Genomic DNA, 21138 nt, shown 5'->3' with positions numbered 1-21138 from the left:
CACACAATAAGTTTATGGGTGTTCTAACGTAAGCTCTTGAATACTAATGTACGGTCTTCTTAAATTCATACATATACCAATCATATTGATACTGATACAAAAATAAATTAAGCAATCCTTTTTGGTCTTTTCTTTGATGCTAATATCGCTTCTCGTATTAGTTTGATTTGCTCCATCCTCCTGTTTAATGACAAAGGCCATTCCATTCTTATAAATACAATTAAAAAGGCCCATACACTGTAACATAACTGGACATTTCCAGGCAGACTGTCAAAATTATTATTTTGTACGATGTATTTAGATGTGAACTTTGTTACAATGTTTCACTCTGAGCTTGAAATAATCCTTGAAAGCAAAATATATATATATATATATATATATATATAAAAAATATATATATATAAAATATATATAAGTGGCCATAATGTACATATATAACTGATATAGGAAATAACTTATAGAGGAATCGTGTCTTATAGAAATGTGTGTGTGGCTCTTAAAAGAGCCTTTGGGTTGTTGCGTTCATCTGGTAGGTTTAGCCTCCGAAGCCGTAGAGAGTGCGGCCCTGCCTCTTGAGAGCGTACACCACATCCATGGCGGTGACCGTCTTCCTCTTGGCGTGCTCGGTGTAGGTGACGGCGTCCCGGATCACGTTCTCCAGGAAGACCTTCAGCACACCGCGGGTCTCCTCGTAGATCAGACCCGAGATACGCTTGACTCCGCCGCGGCGAGCCAGGCGGCGGATAGCGGGCTTGGTGATTCCCTGGATGTTATCACGGAGGACTTTACGGTGCCGCTTGGCGCCTCCTTTCCCGAGTCCTTTACCTCCTTTGCCGCGTCCACTCATTGTTATGCTACTGTGTTTCAACTGAGCACTGGTGATGCTGGCTGGGAGCGTCTTTACTTAAACACGTCTGCCGGACGTAAGAGAAGACAGGGACACTACTGGCTTCCCACTTCCGCTTCAAGCTGCCAACAACGAGCTGTCACATTTCCGCTTATTGGACAAAGTCTTTGAAATAAAGATCGTCACTGCGTGTTACCGTGGTGACGTTTTAGTGTTTACAGCGTTCAAATGTCCAAAATATATATATAAATAAAAAGACGATATAAAACCGTTAGAAACACTAACTTAACGGTTGCTGTTTTCTCTTTTCTCATGTTATTTAAATTCACGTGCAGTTGCTGCTTCCTACCAGCTGGCTCTGCGAAAGGGATCTTGATGCAGACCTTCTTCTGGGGAATTTCTTGTATTTCCTCCTGCATTACTCCCTGTTAAAGTCCTCCTCTGTAACAAACAATTTCCACATTAAAAACTAAAACTAGCTGTCCTTCATTAGTCAAATAATGAGACAATAACCTCTCTAGTGCTTCATATTCACAGCAGCCGCTACATTTTAGCGCCTTTTATATCCCTTTGTGTATAATAATGTCAACATCAAATTCTGTGTAGTCTTTCACAGATTACACCTCAAGATGACAGTCAATTTAACGACCACTCTGAAGTATAGAGACACAAATTTGACAATGTAATACTTGAAGCACACCGTGCAGTCTGATAGTATATGATTAGGATCGTGCGTGTTAAGTAGATGTGGGTGGCTCTTAAAAGAGCCTTTGGGTTTATTGTTTCCAGGCAGGTTTACTTGGCCTTGGCGGGCTTCTCGGTCTTCTTGGGCAGCAGCACAGCCTGGATGTTGGGCAGAACGCCTCCCTGAGCGATGGTGACTCCTCCGAGCAGCTTGTTGAGCTCCTCGTCGTTGCGCACAGCCAGCTGCAGGTGACGGGGGATGATCCTGGTCTTCTTGTTGTCGCGGGCAGCGTTGCCAGCCAGCTCCAGGATCTCAGCCGTCAGGTACTCCAGCACGGCGGCCAGGTACACCGGGGCTCCGGCACCGACGCGTTCAGCGTAGTTGCCTTTCCTCAGCAGCCTGTGGACACGACCCACGGGGAACTGCAGCCCGGCTCTGGAAGAGCGAGTCTTGGCCTTGGCTCTAGCCTTACCGCCGGTCTTTCCACGTCCAGACATGTTTAATCACTTCAATGTTATCTTCGAGAGAAGAATGACATTCTATTTCATATAGGCTCCGCCCTTTAAGGCCGTCGCTAGTGGGTTTATCCCTTCGCGCGCGCGAGCACTGAAAACTTTAGTCCACGCCCACCTGCTGTGTGGGCCCCACTCCGGTCAGTATAAATAACGGTCAGACCGGACAATCGGCTCCCATTTTTTCTTCAGCGACTGAAGAGCACTGATCAAGATCAAGATGTCCAGCAGCAGAGGCAGCAGCATTCGTCTGTGCCTCTCCTGCCAGAACAGCTACATCATGGGGTTCGACCTCCATGCCGTGTGCGAGCGCTGCCTCGGTCCGCGGCATGCAGGGCGAGCCCTCACGCCCCGTTCCTCCTGCCCCTTCTGTGAGCTCCTCCCGCTGGAGGACAAACAGAGGAGGGTAGCTAGCTTCACGGCGGCCGCCGAAGAGGCTTTTCCCGCCATGGACAGCTACCCGCTGGACGCGTTCTTTAACACCTCCTCACAGCCCGGCCCTGCTGCCCCTCAGAACCCTGAGGCGGGCCTGCAGGTTAAAGCCGTGGTTCGGGCTGATCAGCAGAGGCTACACGCTGCAGTTCCTGTCTCACCCTCCACGGTTCACCGGCATCGTGGAGACGGTCCTGGCCTCTCCAGAGCAGAGCGCTGCTCTCCTGTCGGAACTGCGTCAGTGGCAGCAGACCTGGCCCACTGGGGAAACCCGCCCACTCTGTCAGAGGGAGTTCCCCTCAGCAGACCTACGTCACACGTCCCGGTGTTCACAGACGCGTCGCTGTCGGGCTGGGGAGGGACGTGTCTGTCCCAGGTAGTGGGAGACAAGTGGCCAGACCACACGTCTCTCCACATAAACGTGCTGGAGCTCCTCACGGTGCTGAAGGTGACTCAGCATTTCGCTCCCCTGCTGCGGGATCAGCATGTTCTGATCCACACCGACAACAGGGTCGCAGCGGCGTACATAAACCGGCAAGGCGGCGTGCGCTCAGCTCAGCTGCTGAACGTGGCCAGACGGCTGCTGTGCTGGGCACGCACCAACCTGCTCTCCATCAGAGCAGTTTACATCCCCGGTGTCCTGAACAGAGGAGCGGACATCATGTCCAGAGGAGGTCCTCGTCACGGAGACTGGACCCTCCACCACGACCTGATCTCTCAGATCTGGAGCAGGTTCGGCAGGCCAGCAGTGGACCTGTTCTCCACACGAGAGAACGCACAGTGTCAGCTGTGGTTCTCCCTGAGCCCGAAGGAGGATCCTCCTCTAGGAGTGGACGCCTTCGCTCATCCGTGGCCACAGACGCTCCTTTACGCCTTCCCTCCGGTTCCGCTGATACCGCGGCTCCTGGACCGGGTTCGCGGCGAACAGCATCGGGTGATTCTCATAGCCCCCGAGCGCACAGGAGCTCCGTGGTTCCCCAACCTGCAGCAGTTGCTGTCAGGCCGCCCGTGGCAGCTGCCGTGGAGGGAGGATGCGCTCCTCCAGGCAGGAGGAGCGATCAGGAGCTACCCGGAAATAGGCCAGCGTCTCTGGGCCTGGCCGCTGAACGGGAGCGCTTAGAGAGGCTCGGTCTTCCGCAAGAAGTCGTGCGCACCATTCAGGGCGCACGGGCCGCCTCTACAACAGCGCTATATGCGTCAAAATGGAAAGCTTTTGAGCGCTGGTGTGCGGAGAAAGGCGTGGATCCCATTTCATGTCCTCTAGCCTGCATATTGACGTTTCTCCAGCTGCTCATGGACAGGAATTTAGCCCTCAGCACAATTAAGACTTATACTGCGGCTATTTCCTCTTGTCATGAAGGTTTTGGTGACAGAACTGTCTTTAACCATCCTCTGACTAAGCGCTTCCTGAGAGGTGTACGCAGACACAGACCCGTGTCACGTCCTCTGGTTCCTCAGTGGGATTTAGCGCTGGTTTTGCGCGCTTTGGTTAAAGCGCCTTTTGAGCCTTTAGATCAGGCTCCAATGAAACTGCTGTCATTTAAAACAGCTCTGCTGTTAGCGCTGACGTCTGCAAAGAGAGTGAGCGATCTGTCCGCCCTCTCTGTTGCTCCTTCCTGTCTCAGCGTACAGGGGGACGGCAGCTCAGCTGTGCTGCGTCCTAATCCTGCGTTCACACCCAAGAGCATTACAAGCTCTTTCAGATCGAGGGTGATAACTTTGAATGGCTTCTATCCTCCTCCTCACAGCTCGGAGGAGGAAGTCACGCGCCATCTCCTCTGTCCCGTGCGCGCGCTCTCGTGTTACGTGGCGCGCACGGCTGCACTGCGCCGCACAGAGCGCCTGTTTGTGCATTACAGAGACAATTCTGCAGGACAGCCTTTATCTGCGCAGCGCCTCTCACACTGGCTGTGTGAGGCCATTTCTCAGGCTTATGTTTCCTCTGGGTTGGAGCCTCCAGAGAAGCTCAGAGCTCACTCCACCAGAGGGATCTCCTCCTCCACAGCACTGCATGGAGGAATGACAGTGGAAGACATCTGCACGGCAGCTTCCTGGTCATCTCCGTGCTCATTTATCAGGTTTTACCTGCGCGATGTCTCAGCTTTCTCCATGACTCATTCTGTTCTCAGAGTTCTGACAGAATGATCATTACGCTCACCTGGACAACCTCCTCCCACCTCAGTGGGAAAGGTTTATTCTCCAGTCCCATTTGGCGACCTCTGCTGTTTGCTGTTGATCTTCTCTCTCTGTTACCAGAGATGATGAAGACAAAAACGAGCAGGCATGTTTATGTTGCAGCATTATGGTTCAGCTGCTAATTGTTTCCTGCCCCTCTCAGGGGTTGTTCGCCTGCTCCGTTCATTGTTAGACGGTTACAGTTTGTAACTTGTCCTCTTCGTCATTGGCAGCAGGTTTGGTTTCAACCTCTGCCCAGACCTCTGCGCTGTGGTGTGCACCACTACAGAGAGGATGACATCTTAATGACTGAAGAGTGTTATCTCTGCGAGCCTTTGGCTAGTTCTACGCAGCGTTAATGTTACAGTTCATAACCTTCGTTATCACTGTTCACAGACTCTGGTCTGTCATTCAGCCTCCGTCCTGAACAGAGAGGTTCCTCCTCTCGGTGGTTCAGCTGCGCATTGCGCTTCTGAGTGCGTAATTACGCACACTGGAGGCTGAGGTGAAGTTCCTTGTGAGAACATGTGGTTTAGGCTTGTGGTTCAGTTGGACCCAGTGAGGCATGGACCACATCCTGCTTCGCCTTTAAACCCACTAGCGACGGCCTTAAAGGGCGGAGCCTATATGAAATAGAACGTTGGTTACGTACCGTAACCCAAGATTCTATGAATATAGGCGTAGCCCTTTAAGTTCTGGGCCTCACTGGTTCCTGAATGGCTGAAGAAAAATAGCTATTTGGGAGCCGATTGTCCGGTCTGACCGTTATTTATACTGACCGGAGTGGGGCCCACACAGCAGGTGGGCGTGGACTAAAGTTTTCAGTGCTCGCGCGCGCGAAGGGATAAACCCACTAGCGACGGCCTTAAAGGGCTACGCCTATATTCATAGAATCTTGGGTTACGGTACGTAACCAACGACCGTTCACCGGAGACACGTCTTTATAGGCATCATCTGTTCACTGATTGGTCAGAATTCAGCCGAAACAACATCGTCCAATCACCATAGTGTAATCAAGTTTTCTCACTGGCGTAATCACTTCCGTTCACCAGAAGATGAGATCTTCAAAGTAAAATAGCAACGTTCAATAATTTAAACGGCATCAGAAATGACAAAAGAGTGATTTCTTCCATTTTACATCTCTGTATTGTTATAGAAAGAAAGTAAAATAATAATATACACAAGTACGTTATTACTCTATTATTTGATGATTCTAATCAAAATAATCACAGGAAAATAAAATACACATATCAAACAGAAGTACTCAGACACCAGTCATATATGAGCAAGAGATTACCAAACACTCAACCTTATAAATACTTGCACAAGAAAATGGGGTACTGTATTAAGTATTTTAATACACTTTTTTATTAAACCTAATTTAGTGGAGTGTGGATTCTGGTATTTTCTTCCCAGCAGCTGTTAGACTAGACACCAAACAAACTTAAGTGTTTACTTGTCGGCAGGTTTTATTGATTATTTTTCATTCTTGTAAACAGTCTGCAGTTTTATGGATAAACATGTATACAGCTTTTGCATATTTCTTAAAATGACAGTTGCACAAGTCTTTGATTATTTTTAATTTATTGAAACAAAATGTTAGATCCAAAAGCCACAGGCCACCTGCCGCTGTTGCACTCATGTTGCTGTTAAGTTATCTGTATTCTATTTGTAGTATTTAATAGACAGTAAAATCTTGACATTGCCCTATCATTTATCATTTTATTTGTTACCATATAGACATTTAAAGAGTAGACCCCACATTGAGTGTTGCAGCCGCCATTGATAATGTTAATGTCATCTTGCCCCCTGTTAGCAGACAGGCAGCGGAATTTTAAACCATATGAATGTGGCTAAGAAGAGACTGATCAAAGTCACTATAGATGGATGTTGAAATAGTTCAGTCAAGAGCATTGTGAGGAAGTGTAATGATCACCTATTCTGCTTTTTTTTAATGTCTTTTTTAGAATATTTTTTTCAACACACAAGGATAATCACATAAAAGATTATGAGGAAATTATGGACAAAAATCAGGTGTTCTGACCACTTTCACAGCCACAGGTATATACAATCAAGTACCAAGCACACATACTGTTTCTACAAATCTCTGTGAAAGAATGGGTCGCTCTCAAGAGCACATCTTGATAGAAACTAATAAATGAACAAAGATTTTCAACATATTTTTCAATGCAATTCAATTTTATTTATATATAAATATGTGTGAGTTGATATACAAGAGCCTCTAGTAAAACAATTTCATATTTACACTCAAATGCCAACATTATCATATTATACATGAGATAATAAAAAACTAAGCCCCATACATACAGAACTTTAACTGAACAAATTTCCGCTGCTTTTCATAGAGAGTACTAGCCTCGTGAGACCACCCTGATCTCGCGAGCTTTCAAGGTTTCACTCGCAGATCAGTCTGGCTACTCTCCGTTAAAGAAAATTTGGAGCCGTTCACCAAACGAACGTCCAATCAGCGTTGGCTTTGAGGCGGGTTGAGGTGTGACGCAACGAGAAGCGCGTCAGTTCAGTCTAAAGAACATGGCGGCTTCAGCCGATGAAACTAGCGTTAGCGTGGCTATGGAGCAAGTTTTATCGGAATTACAGAGTATTTCTTTGCTGAGCTAACGAGCCTTTACCTGCAGCAGCAAGAGCAGCTTGGCTTGTCGTTGTGTTTTCGTCGTCGCTCGTAACAGAGCGACGACGAATCTGATTGGTTTATTTGGCCCGTCTATCACCAACATAGGCCAATTAGCTAACCAGTATTTTCGCCCCTTCCCAAAATTACTTCAACCAAAGGTTTCCAGATGGATATGCGGAGCAAATCTATCTGGCGGAGTCAGGTAAAGAGAGTACCTGACTTTGCTATAACCTTTTAACTCTCTCAATACCTGAAATATATATAAATCACATGGCTTTCTTTAGATTGCATGGCTATGACAAGGGAAAATAAACCAAAGACAAAACGATTGTTTGCCTTTTTTCCCCAACAAAACTTTAGCTTTCAGTTCATTCAGTCCACTCTAACCATGTGGTTTGACTTTGTAATAACAGTTTAAGTAGAAAAAAAAAGAACTTATTTGCAAAAGTTCAAAGAAATAAAACTATTGAGCGGGACCTTCAAATGATGAGAGTAAACAAAACTATATATAATAAAAAATTAAATGATAAAAAAGCATTCTCTGACCTGTTATATATATATATATATATATATATATATATATATATATATATATATATATATATATATATATATACACACATACATACATACATACATATATATATACACATACATACATATATATATACACATACATACATATATATATATATATATATATATATATATATATATATATATATATATATATATATATATATATATATATATATATTCAAAAAATCTATCTGGTTGTTTTATTCTTTACAAGTTTTTTTTACAAGCACTGCTACGAAAACTGACGATCTTTAGCTACAATTAAGCTAATTATTAACCCTCCACAGGAGTACCCAAAATGAGTTTAAATCAGAAACAAACACAAAAGGCCTAAAAGTCTCTCGGAAAAGGGACGAAAAGAAGAACCTGTCCAGAGGACCTATGCAATTAATTTTTTTCTACCTGTGTTATTGAGATGCATCAGGATAAAAGCCGTCAATATTACGATGCTTAATCTCTCCCACTTGACACAGAAACCTTTAGCTAATTTGGTGCTAAAATATTTTTTCAGATTTATCCTGTTATCACCAGTGGGAGTAGGGCCTTGTTTGTTGTTTCAGTTGGGGATGGAGGTTATAACACTGTAGACGCTGTTGGGATCATCAGAGGCTGCAGCAGAAGAGGAACAGGCTCTCACAGTGCTGTAGGTCACTGCATCATGATCACCACCAGCCTGGAAACAGAGACACAACGTTACAGCTTTATTAAAGAGAAGTTCACATCATGCTAGCCTGAACCTTCATGGTCCAGATTTAGATACCCAGACCTCCTAATCCTCCCAGAGCTTTTTGTTTTCAGCTTTTCTGCTGACCAACAGAGCTCTGTTGTTCATTTAAAGCACCCATTCCCAGCAGCCATTGGGTGAGAGAGGGGGCACACCTTGGACAGGTCACCAGTCCATCGCAGGGCAAAATAGAGACACAGAGTACAAACAACGATGCACACACACTCATACCTAAGAGTAATTAGACAAACCAGCTGACCTAAAAGTCATGTTTTTGGACAGTGGGAGGAAGCTGGAGTACCCAGAGGGAAACCAGTCAGAGCATGAGGAGACTCCATGCAGAAGGATCCCATGCTGAGATTTAAACTTCAGGACATTTTTGCTGCAAGGCAACAGTGCTAACAACTTCTCCACCATGCAGCCCTATTCATAACTTTAAATTTTAAATATTGTTGCAATAAAATAATAAAAAAAAAATCAAACACTAAACACTGATCTAGATCCTCTCAGATCTAAATGAGCCCGTTCAGCTCACTATTTCTTCTTTCTTTGTGGATTTTCTTTTTCCCATTTTTATCTTGTTTGGCTTTTATTATCTTCTGTTTTTACCTCATGCCATGCCTTTGCTGTGTATGAAAAGTCCTCTAAATAAAACTACTACACACATTTGAAAATGCATTAAAATAAAGTGTGGCATGCAGTACCACATCTTCTCTCAAGAGGGCACCATTGAGCTTATTGTTTTCTGTTTGTGTTTTCATGAGCAGAAGGTCACTGCAGCTGAGCTCTAAGAGTCAGCTGAGCTCTAAGAGTCAGCTGCAGTGACTCGGGAGTTCATTTCAGAATCGGGAAGACATTATATCAAAACTTGAAAGTACACTTGGCATCCACAGAGCTCTGACATCTGGATCTTCTTCCTGTCTTCCCTTAAACACGTCTATCACCATGTTCTCTTCTCCAGCAGCAGAAGAACTTGAAGATCTTCCATCCCCCTTTTGCCAACATTACTTCTTTAGTTTGTGACCGTAGCTGCACTTGGGGACACTGCACTGGTGTAAATCTCTGGGTTCGTTGTTCGCTATTTTCTTAAAAAGCTGTCCTGTGAAGTTTGCCGTGGGTGTTTAGTGACAGATGCATCATTTATCCTGGAGCTATAATTTGCTCACCCTAAAACACAAAGGATCTGATGATTCCTTCTGAGGACACAGTGAAGGCGGTGAGATCAGCTGAGCGTTCTATTCACCAGACAATGTCAGGACAAGCTGTCAAAGTGACCCTGATCCATCAGGCTGTGCAGGCTGAGATGGGTTCTGAGGTTGTTGTTTTTCTTGGGGAGAACATTCACGAAATAGGGCTTTGAAATGACAGCCACCATTTTGTGCTGATTTCATTAGTTGTGCCTGTCTTCCATAATTTAAGGCTGCACCATACCGCCAAACACTCCTTAGTTGCATAGTAGGAAAAAGCAGCGCAAGTCTATTCTTTTACCAAGGTTTTTAACTTGTGCACACCGAGACTACAGTGCCGGTGGCCTTTAAATTATTATCTGTTTGTAGAAAATATAAGAACTGTGGAGGATGAATGAAAGACAACAGACAAAATTAAATCCATTAGACATATACAGGGCTCTCAACTCTCACGCATTTCACTGACTTCACACGCAACATATGGCATTTCTCACGCGTAAAAATCACAAAGCCCGTCTGGGCTGCGGTCTACAAAACTCCGCCTTCTGCTGAGCTGTTTCGGCTTCTTTCACAGCTTGTGGCCATCAGTTATTCCTGCTGCAGTTCTTTTTAACAGAGCAGCAGGAAGATTATTTATAAGTTTCGTTTTTATTAATTCTGCATTTTTTAACTACATGCACCGTATTTCTGTGCCTCAGCGCTTGCTCCTCTCCCCCCTCCTTCCCCTGGGAGCAGGTGCTTTTATCACCGTTCACCATTCAAAACGTGAATCACTACATTTAATGTCCTCACATCGGTAGCAATGTGTGCCAGTTAAAGTCAATAGGAGAGTTACTAGCTGTGTTTCATGCTCTTTCATTTTTAACAACATAGAATCAGTGGCGCTTCGGTGGGCTGCTGCCTCGCGCTTTAATTCAGGTGCGCACTTTTAAGGGTCATTTTAAAGAACTTGTAACATCAGGGGCTTCATCTCAGACCTCTTAGTACCCCTGTTCCCTTTATAGAAGCCCTTTACAGTCTTTATTTATGCATTTTCCCCACTGTTTATCCCTCGCACGCAGCGCACCAACGGGGGTAAAATCCGCCCACCTCACCAGAGCGCACTGACAAGAGCAATAGAGATTCGTCTGGTCAGCGCGGCGACTGACTGAGAAACCTGTCACTGTAAAAGGTGATGATAATGGTTATAAACTGTAATAGTCTAGAAGTGCATGGAGCTGAAAGGAGGGACACATCAGCAGCTGGATTGTGCGTAAAGACGCTGCGGGAACCTCTGTGTGCTTCAGTGTTGCTGCTGAGGGGAAACTGTTGACCATAAAGATTTGATAAAACTCAGCCTGAATCACCAATCAGGTTATAGATTTACAATGATAAACAACCCATAGAATGTGTAACAGTGTGATAATTTGGTCAATAACTTAAAACTACTTAATTTTATTCAGTATTATTGGAACAATTGTGTATTTTTTTATGTCTTAATCCATTAACTGAACAATAAAGTATTAATACGTCTCTTTCTCTTTTTAACAAAAGTAATACATGTCTACTTCATTGTCTGGTGGGATAAAAATTAGATGGAGTTGACTTCACCAGCTCTTCCAGGGTCCGGTTAGCCCCGCCCCCAAACAAGCCCCGCCCCAAATTAGCATTATCTCACTCTTAACGTTTGATAAAAGTTGAGAGGTCTGGACATATACTACCCAGTTTACTACTGCACTGGTGAAGCGTTGATCCATTTCTGCTTAGTTATGACGCGCTGAGTGGCTAACGTTGTACCCGTTGATCGCGTGTAAATAAATCCCAAAGTTCTTCTTCTTGTCCATTTATTCCATCTTACACGGCAACATTTGTTAACAAAGACTCCGCCACAGCGATCAAAAACTTGTATGCCCTTCCTGGGTTTAACACCTGTCACCTGTCGGTTCTTATACTGGAGCCGACAGCCCCGTCTAGTGACCAAAAACCAAAAAATACACATATTTGGCTCCAATAAGACATGTTGAACAAACTTCCAGCTCGTAGGCTGAGGGTAATATCAAAAGAACCACCTCACTATAGCGGCAATATTCTGAGGAGTATCTCTACCCTCATAATTCTATTTACTATATATATGCTTCCGATTGGCAAAATTATCAGACAGCATGGGATTAATTTCCACTGTTATGCTGATGACACTCAGCTATATTTATCCATAAATCCTGATGAATCCAATCAGTTACTTCGACTGCAGTCATGTCTTGATGACATCAAAAGCTGGATGACTTTAAATTTCCTGCATTTAAATTCTGACAAGACAGAAGTTGTAATCTTTGGGCCAGAGTCTTCAAAAAATAAAGTTCTTAATCAATCCCTTAATCTGGATGGCATTAACTTGGCCTCTGGTAATAAAGTTAAAAATCTTGGTGTTGTTTTCGACCAAGACATGTCATTTAAATCCCATATTAAACAGGTTTCCAGAGTTTCCTTTTTTCACCTCCGGAATATCGCCAAAATTAGAAACATTCTGTCCAGGAGTGATGCTGAAAAACTAGTCCATGCATTTGTTACTTCAAGGCTGGACTATTGTAATTCTTTACTATCAGGAAGTCCACAAAATGCAGTTCGAAGTCTTCAGCTGATTCAAAATGCTGCGGCAAGAGTTCTGATGAAAATCAACAAGAGGGATCATATTTCTCCAATTTTAGCTTCCCTTCATTGGCTTCCTGTTAAATCAAGAATAGAATTTAAAATTCTCCTTCTAACGTATAAAGCCCTTAATAATCAAGCTCCACCATATATCAGAGCTCTGATTACCCCGTATGTTCCTAACAGAGCACTTCGCTCTCAGACTGCAGGTCTGCTGCTGGTTCCTAGAGTCTCTAAAAGTAGAATGGGAGGCAGATCCTTTAGCTATCAGGCTCCTCTCCTGTGGAACCAACTCCCAGTTTTGGTCCGTGAGGCAGACACCCTATCTATTTTTAAGACTAATGTTAAAACTTTCCTTTTTGACAAAGCTTATAGTTAGAGTGGCTCATACCCTGAGCTATCTCTATAGTTGTGCTGTGATAGGCCTAGGCTGCTGGAGGACATCAGGGTCTAATTTTCTCACTCTACTGATTTCTACTGTTCTTCAGTCTACTGTTCTCCAGTTTTGCATTGTATTACATTGAAATGACTGTCGTCATTTCAGCTTTTAACTTTTTGCTCTCTCTCTTTTTCTTCATAGTAGGTACACCTGGTCTGGCGTTCTGTTAACTGTGACATCATCCAGAGAAGACGGCTCACCCACTACTACCATCTAATGTAGAACAGATTACTAGATCAATGTGTGCTTCTGTGCTTGTTTGTCTGTCTTGTTGTGTCTCTGTTCTGTCTTCTGTAACCCCAGTCGGTCGAGGCAGATGACCGTTCATACTGAGCCCGGTTCTGCCGGAGGTTTTTCCTTCCCGTTAATGGGTGGTTTTTCTTCCCACTGTCGCTTCATGCTTGCTCAGTATGAGGGATTGCAGCAAAGCCATGTACAATGCAGACGACTCTCCCTGTGGCTCTACGCTTCCCCAGGAGTGACTGCTGCTTGTCGGGACTTTGATGCAATCAACTGGTTTCCTTATATAGGACATTTTTGACCAATCTGTATAATCTGACCCAATCTGTATAATATGATTGAACTTGACTTTGTAAAGTGCCTTGAGATGACATGTTTCATGATTTGGCGCTATATAAATAAAATTGAATTGAATTGAATTGAATAATGGGATTTTGTCTTGTCAGGTACAGTGACGAAGTAGATGGATAAACAATGGTAATTAATTTTTGCCCTCTAATAAACACGTCAACATTGTGATGTTTTCACTTAGATTCATCAAACACTGCAATAATAGCAGTTCAATGAGCAAACTGTCTTGATTTTTTCCGTCTCTGTTTCTTCTTTACAACATGACAATATTATAGTCAGTGTCTTACCAGAGCTTTGCTTTTGGTCTTGTTTCCATGACTGATGGTGGCGTAGGAAACGTAGTCTTCCAGATCAACCTGGAAAGAAGAAAGACTTAAGTTATAAAAAAGCCTATTGTCTTTTATTTGATTACATGGCTAAAATGTTTAACTTAATCTCCTAAAATGGTAAAAAAAAAATATTCTAAATTCTCAAGTGTTCTGTTTGTCTTGTTGAATTACAGCTTTTAAAACAGCTGCTAGCTCTCTTGTAACAGATCATGATTTTTATTCCGTCAGACTTTAAAGTTTCCCACCTGGAGTCTCATTTTCAGGAACAATTATCCAGAGCGTAGTTAATAATCACACTGAGTCCTGATTAGATCAGGGATCAGGCTGAGTTGTCTCAGGATTTTACTTCAGTTGTTGAGAAAATAACATCTGAACAGAAACTATGGCACAGACACACAAGATCAAATTCACGTAAACTGAACTCACAGCATTTTCATCAGCCTGTGGTTTCTTTCCTGAAAAAAAAAAAAAAAACAAGAGTCTGGTTTGTTTCAAACACATAATCCAGAAAGACAAGAAATATGTATTTTTAGTTTTATCAGTCAGCGCTCTCACCCTTAGCTCTCCATCTGATGATCACCATGGCAACAATCAAGATAATGACTGAAACCACAGCTAAAGCAATAATTGGAGCTGATAAGGAGTCCTTCTTTCCTAATTTGAATGTGATTTTTAGAAAATGAAGGCAGTTAAGCTTCTTTCAGATGTCCTACAAACTACAATTTTGTCAAATAAAAAACGCGTCGGCCCATTTAGCAATGTTTAAGAAAATGCTAGAAAACTCCTCACCTTTATTCATTGAAGAATTAGTACTTTGAGTAGTTGAGTGTCCTGAGAAAAAAACATAATTAACAATATATGATATTACTTTATTGATAAATATAATCACATTTTTCCCCCTAAGATTTCATTAAATTACTGATAAATTAAGATTTTATTTAGCAGAGCAGTTTTTGGGCAAACAATGTGTACAAAATCTCAGTTATCTGATATATTTTAAATAATCATTTGTTTGAGTCATTTCTCTCGGATTCATACAGCACCACTTTGTAGCACAGATAAATTAGTGTGTAAATATATATATATATATATATATATATATATATATATATATATATATATATATATAGTTAGTCATGAAGCTAATCAGTTTTATGTGATGTCAGTCATCTTCTACAGTTCATCATCTTCTAACCTGTTTCTCACCTGAGGACTGAAAACTGAAGGTAAACTCTTTATTAGTAGAACTATGAGTCACTTTACACTGAGGTAACTTATTCCTTAATAATAAAGGGGAAGTATCAGAGCAGCCAGTCTCTGCTGGAGTTTGGCTGTTGTCCACATCTTGATAAACCCACTTCACTTTGTATCTACAGGGGTCAGAGGTTACCACAGAGCAGCTTAATGTCACGTTCTGATTCTCCTTCTGTTCAGTCACTGATGAAGACAGAAATAGTAAAACAACACAGAATTAGATAAATTACCTCCATCACTGTAACAGTTTTCCTTGATTGCTGAAACTAAATGGTCTGACATGACAATATGTTAGTATTTATTTAACAAATGTTGATACTCACTGTGAAGAACAGACAGAACTACAGTGGAGTCATGAATCAGAGTGTGTGTACGGTGATCTTCTCGTTTCCATTGTTGACATTCATAACGTCCAACATCTTCCTCTCTGACCTTCTTTATAACCAGAGAACATTTTGCTGCTAATTTCAGTCTGTCTGCTTTAGTGTTAACATTCTGATTAATCTGACCCAGATCAACCAGCTCTACTGCTGCTCTGTTTCCTGAACCAGAGAAGGTCCATGTAGTACCGTTACACTTCTGTTGACCTTTGATCACTGTTGAACATGACAATGTGACTTCATCTCCAGCTCTCGTTAAAACAGATGTTTCATCTGCAGTGACTGTTAGAAGACAAAACCAAAAATATTAAATCTGAACACAGTTAATAAAACAGATCTATGATGTTCTAAATCTATAGAAATGTTTTCTGTCTTCCTACCTGTGAGCTGCAGGATCATTAATAAAAACCCTTGAATCCATGCGAGCTGAGCCATTGTGCGTCTGTTGCTCTCACCCTCAGAACTGTCTGACTGCCTCCTGAACACAGATGCAGCTTCTACTTCCTGAGACTCACCACTTCCTCTTACTGACTGATGATCAGCTCATTGCTTTATGTGGTCAAATTAATTAGTTCCTTTAACTCATAATTTAGGACGAAACATACTATTTATTATAATGCATCAGTTTCCAAGATCCATATTAAGAGCAACAAGATGATTTGACAAGATTTGACAAGTAAATATTAACATTTGGAGGGCAGTTTGTTCAGTCTCGTTATCTGACATTATAGACATTAACATGCAAGAAGAAGTCACAAGAGGAAAACCACTGTGAGAAGATTTTCACTTTAGATTAAATGTTGTGGAAAAAATACACTTCTCCATTTTTTGGATGTTTTAGAAACCTGGAGAATTAAGAAGAATCCAGGAGACCTGATTAGAGCTGATGACACAAAATATAGTATTTTAGATTTCTAAAACCTTAGTTTTCAAAAACTTGCTGGTTGCTGTTAAACTAAGGAAGTTTAACATCTAAAGTGTTTTTCTGTGAACTGATAAGGAAGTGTTTGACAAGAATGTGGTGAAGAGCAGCAGCAGAGCTCTGGAGGGTTTATCCGACAATGACCAGAGAAATACTCGTGGTTAGCATATTGATGGTGACATTTATACACCCATCAACTCAGTTTATCTTAAACCTGCAGACTGGACTCTCTTGTTTAGAGAGAAAATCTGCTCTGCTGTTTTTGCTCAGAATACTCTCCAACTTGTTTGTAGGCCTGTTTAAGTCTCTTCTGGTGAACGGAGATAGCCAGCCTACTTAGACATTTTCTGTGAATATGTCCAAAGCCTCGGCATTTAAGACAAATAGACTGGCCCTTTTTTATATAAGGGTGTAATTTGACTCTTGGTTTGGGTTCCAGTTAAATCAGTTGGGCACGTGTACACAATTCAGCTATGTTAGCTCTGACGTCTGCGACGAGAGTGAGTGATCTGTACGCCCCCTCTGTTGCTCCTTCCTGTCTCAGCGTACAGGGTGATGGCAGCTCAGTTGTGCTGCATCCTAATCCTGCTCTCACACCCAAGAGCATCACAAGCTCTTTCAGGTTGCGCGCTCTCGTGTTACGTGGCGCGCGCGGCTGCAATGCGCCGCACAGAGCGCCTGTTTGTGCATTACAGAGACAACTCTGCAGGACAGCCTTTATCTGCGCAGCACCTCTCACACTTGCTGTGTGAGGCCATTTCTCAGGCTTATGTTTCCTCTGGGTTTGAGCCTCCAGAGAAGCTCAGAGATCACTCCACCAGAGGGATCTCCTCCTCCACAGCACTGCATGGAGGAATGACAGTGGAGGACATCTGCACGGCAGCTTCCTGGTCATCTCCGTGCTCATTTATCAGGTTCTACCTGCACAATGTCTCAGCTTTCTCCATGACTCATTCTGTTCTCAGAGTTCTGACAGAATGATCATTACGCTCATCTGGACAACCTCCTCCCACCTGGAGTGGGAAAGGTTTATTCAGTTGGTGACTTCTGCTGTTATTTGTGTTGATCTTCATTACTCTCTGTGTGGCCAGAGATGAAGAAGACAGAAACGAGCAGGCTTGGTTATGTTGCAGCATTATGGTTCAGCTGCTAATTGTTTCCTGCCCCTCTCAGCAGTGGCAGAGCTAGACTTGTTTTGCTGGGGGGGCAAGGCTATCTGTAAGGGGTCCACTGACTATGGCAATGACAATACAGTAAGAATACTTTCATTCATATACTATATATAAATAAAGACTGATGAAATGAGATTTGCACATGTATTTTGTAGTTTATTATTAATGTATGCCACACAGTTTACAATTACAATATCTCAAAAAAGAAGGTTACAGAAACTTTTTTTGGTAGATGCTATATGTGCATTTTAGTATCATGAGTAAAAAACAGGTAATGAGCAATTGTGTGAAAATATTGCAGCAACAAGTCAAACAGCAGACCTGAAGTTAAGCATGGGCATAAATGTGTCTTTCAAATGGACAATAATCTGCCATGTTTGAAAGTACAAATAATAACGAGAAACCATGTTGACATGAACTTAATGCAGCTATCACCAAATGTACTGACTCCTAAACTGTCATTGGTACAAGTCAGTGAAGAGCTAAAACATGACCAGAAACACAAAACCCCTTCATGCAGTCATAAAAGTAGAATCCTTCTGTTGTTGTGAGATGAAGCAAAATATGTTACAAAGTCTTCCATGTTGAGGCCCAGTGCCCTCTAAGTATTCCAATGTGACTTAGCCTGGCATCAGCCATTGTTGTCCTCAGGTTAGTTTTAATCAATTTTAAAGCAGAAAAGCTTCTCTCACAATAAGCAGTACTAACAACAGCAATCTTGCAAAGTTTGAATAATTCACGCAAAACCTCTTGATAAGGTTTAAGAAACACAAGAAAATCAAGCAAAGTAGAAGGTGTGTCTAAATATGAGAGTAGAAACTCTGAATGATGGGACTATGCCAGAAAAAGCTATAGAAATGGCTGACATGATGCAAAGGAGGAAGGTGGACATCTTGGGTGTTCAGGATAGTGGAAAGGTAGCAAGGCTAGTAGCTGAGTTCAAGCTGTTCTACCATGGTGTAGACGGGAAGAGAAATTCTGGCTGAGTTAGAGTGATGCAGAATATCGAGAGAGAGAGAGAGAGATGCAGAATATCGAGAGAGAGATGCAGAATATCGAGAGAGAGAGAGAGAATTGGTGGAGATTTCAATGGACACATTGGAGCTGGGAACAGAGGTGATGAGGAAGTGATGGACAGGTCTGGTATCAGAAGAGGAATGCAGAAGGACAGATGGTGGTAGACTTTGCAAAGAGGATGGAGATGGCTGCAGTGAATAGTTTCTTCCAGAAGAGGCAGGAACACAGGGTGACTACGAGAGCAGAGGTAGGAGCACGCAGGCTGATTAGCTCTTGTCTAGATGATGTAACCTGAAGGAACTCAGTGACTGCAAGGTAGTGGTTGGTGAGAGAGTTGGCAGACAGAACATGATGGTGGTGTGTAGAATGACTGATGGTGAGGAAGATGAAGAGGACAAAGGCAGAGCAGAGGACAATGTGTTGGAAGCTGAAGGAGGAAGAAGGTTATGGGGCTTTCAGAGAGGAGTTGAGACAGGAGGTGCTTTCCAGGTGAATGGACAGGTAGACAGGACATCCCACATGGGGAGTTCTAATGCTCAAGTCCCCCCAGTGAACCCTGTAGGTTACAAATGTCAAAAATAATAATTTTCATAAAACAAAATAAAAAGTGTAATCTTTGTTTGACAGCACCCTCTTCTGGACTCAAAGAGAAAACCAACAGCCCTATTGGGAAAAGTTATTAGGACTCGAAACAAGAGTCAAAATAAATTGAATTAATTTCTAACTTATTTTTGGTTTGATTTTGTTTTACATAATTCTCAAAAGTAAAACCCAGAATTGTTATCAACAACAAAGACACAAACTGCCTCAATATTTTGGTTTGTTGACAGTAGCGTAGAGTTTGCTGAGATCGGAGGCTGAAGCAGCAGAGGAAGAAGCTTTCACTGAGCTGTAGGTCACTGCATCATCTTCTTCATCTTTATCCTGGACCTGAGAGTTAATAGACCATAAAACAAAATGAGGAGCTGCCATTAACCAACACAGCAACATTCTCTATACTGAAGTACAGCAATAACAGCTGGAAAAAAAAAAAAAAGGTTGTCAGAGCTGTGAAAATGCACGGTCTCAAGTAAAACAAATTTTAAAAAGTGTTTTACTTATTCTGCAGCATTTCTGGAATTAACCACCTAAACTACCCCAACATCTTACATCGGTGTTGCGCTTGGTCTTCTTGATGTAGCTGATGGAGGCGTAGGCAACAGCACCTTCAGGATCAGCCTTTGCAGTGAGGAAGCAGAGTTAGCTAACATTACAGATGCTTATTCTACAGAAACCACACGGCACCGTTTGGTTTCTTTAGAATAAGCAGGGATCAAGTTCTGTTCCTGAAACAAATCTAACCAGAAATTTAGAGCAGAGACATGAGGCACAGCTATACTTCACATTTAGGTAGGCACTCAGCAGATTACATGAGCAGAGTTAAATCTGCAACACATAAGCTTTTAATGTTTGAACATTTTCCACCATGATACAGGCTAATAAATCTTCAACCAAAACAAGGAGCAAAGTGGGTCCAGGGCTTATTTTTACTTATTGAACACAGGTTTAGAAAAATCTGGATGCTTTATGATTATATGCAGTATATCAAGTTACAAGAAAGAAATAGCAGCTAAAGAATACAACACTAGTTTACATTAATTATAAACTGCTCAGTTTCTTGCTGTAACCTTACTGTATAATCATACATACGAGAAGCAGTTAAAGTTTTTAACTGACAGTTAAATTTGTCTAATGAATCACGGCAGCGTACCCAGAATTCAGCCAAACAAGCAGAGGTTCTACAAAAACAGGCCGAAAACCAAGAATGACTGTCAAGCCAAAAAACAGACAGCAGCAAACCAACAGACCAGGGCAGATGAACAGCAAACTATAAGTTAGACAGATCAGGCAAACTCAGAGTCAAAAAGCTGGTCAGGCAACAAACAGGCAGTCCAAAAGGCACAAAAAAAAAAAAAAAAAAAAAACAGATCAGACTGGCTCAGATCTCCAGGAACAAACGTAGTAAAAATCTACAGAGAAACAGGAATTTGCTGGACAAAGACTCCAGCACTGATGACTGGCCTGAACAGTTTATATGGGGGTGGAAATAGGTGAAACTGGCAAGAGAAGATTGCAGGCAGGGTGGAGCTGGGCAGGTGTGCAGAGTGAGCAATCAGACCAGGCATCAGTGCCGAGATCCTAGCAGAAGTAAAAAACAAGCCAGAGACAGAATAGCAGGAAACAAACAGAAAACTAAACAGTGGCAGAGATTCAAACTATTACAAATTGTAGTTACTTTGAAAAACAAACAGCAAAAACTGATGATATTATACATTTATTTCAAGCTGAACTCGCTCTGTTAAGATTCAAAAATGAAACTAAGATGGTTTCATACGAAGGTAAACTCACGGTGTTTCCATCAATCCGTGTTTTGCTTCCTGAAAAGTAAAACAATGCAGTTTGTTTGCCGATAAAAAAAAAAGATTTCAATATAAAATTTCATTTTTAAAATACTCTCACCTTTATTTTTTCTCGATCCGATTGCTGCAGCAACAATTGTTACTAGAAGGACAGAACCAACAACTGCAGCAATGGTCACCCCTAAGGCTGCAGGGCCAGAAAACATTGAAGAGTCA

General features: G+C 42.4%; 2 protein-coding genes and 1 long non-coding RNA gene across 3 annotated transcripts; all 3 read right to left on the bottom strand.

Moving 5' to 3' along the window:
• Positions 1–458: 458 nt before the first annotated feature.
• LOC105922639 (histone H4) lies at positions 459–1002 on the bottom strand. Its single transcript, XM_012858529.3, has one exon. The coding sequence runs from the start codon at positions 845–847 to the stop codon at positions 536–538; it is 312 nt and encodes a 103-aa protein (XP_012713983.1). The 5' UTR covers positions 848–1002; the 3' UTR covers positions 459–535.
• Positions 1003–1352: 350 nt separating this feature from the next.
• Positions 1353–2053, bottom strand: LOC105924277 (histone H2A). The gene has a single exon (XM_036128850.1). It carries the CDS (start codon positions 2027–2029, stop codon positions 1643–1645), a length of 387 nt encoding a protein of 128 aa, XP_035984743.1. The 5' UTR covers positions 2030–2053; the 3' UTR covers positions 1353–1642.
• A 12149-nt stretch (positions 2054–14202) lies between these two features.
• On the bottom strand, positions 14203–14585 carry LOC118558338. The gene is made up of 3 exons (XR_004928319.1): positions 14568–14585; positions 14334–14432; positions 14203–14233 (listed from the first exon to the last, which is right to left on the bottom strand). It is a non-coding gene; the product is annotated as an uncharacterized LOC118558338 (long non-coding RNA).
• Between the last annotated feature and the right edge of the window lie 6553 nt (positions 14586–21138).

Source organism: Fundulus heteroclitus, unplaced genomic scaffold (genome assembly GCF_011125445.2).
Source record: "Fundulus heteroclitus isolate FHET01 unplaced genomic scaffold, MU-UCD_Fhet_4.1 scaffold_123, whole genome shotgun sequence".
Lineage (NCBI taxonomy): Eukaryota > Metazoa > Chordata > Actinopteri > Cyprinodontiformes > Fundulidae > Fundulus > Fundulus heteroclitus.
Note: the sequence above shows the minus strand (reverse complement) of the source record. Positions and strands in the feature narration are given on the sequence as shown.

Coding starts and splice junctions, on each gene's coding strand:
- LOC105924277 (XM_036128850.1), bottom strand. CDS start 2,029: ATGTCTGGACGTGGAAAGACCGGCGGTAAGGCTAGAGCCAAGGCCAAG.
- LOC105922639 (XM_012858529.3), bottom strand. CDS start 847: ATGAGTGGACGCGGCAAAGGAGGTAAAGGACTCGGGAAAGGAGGCGCC.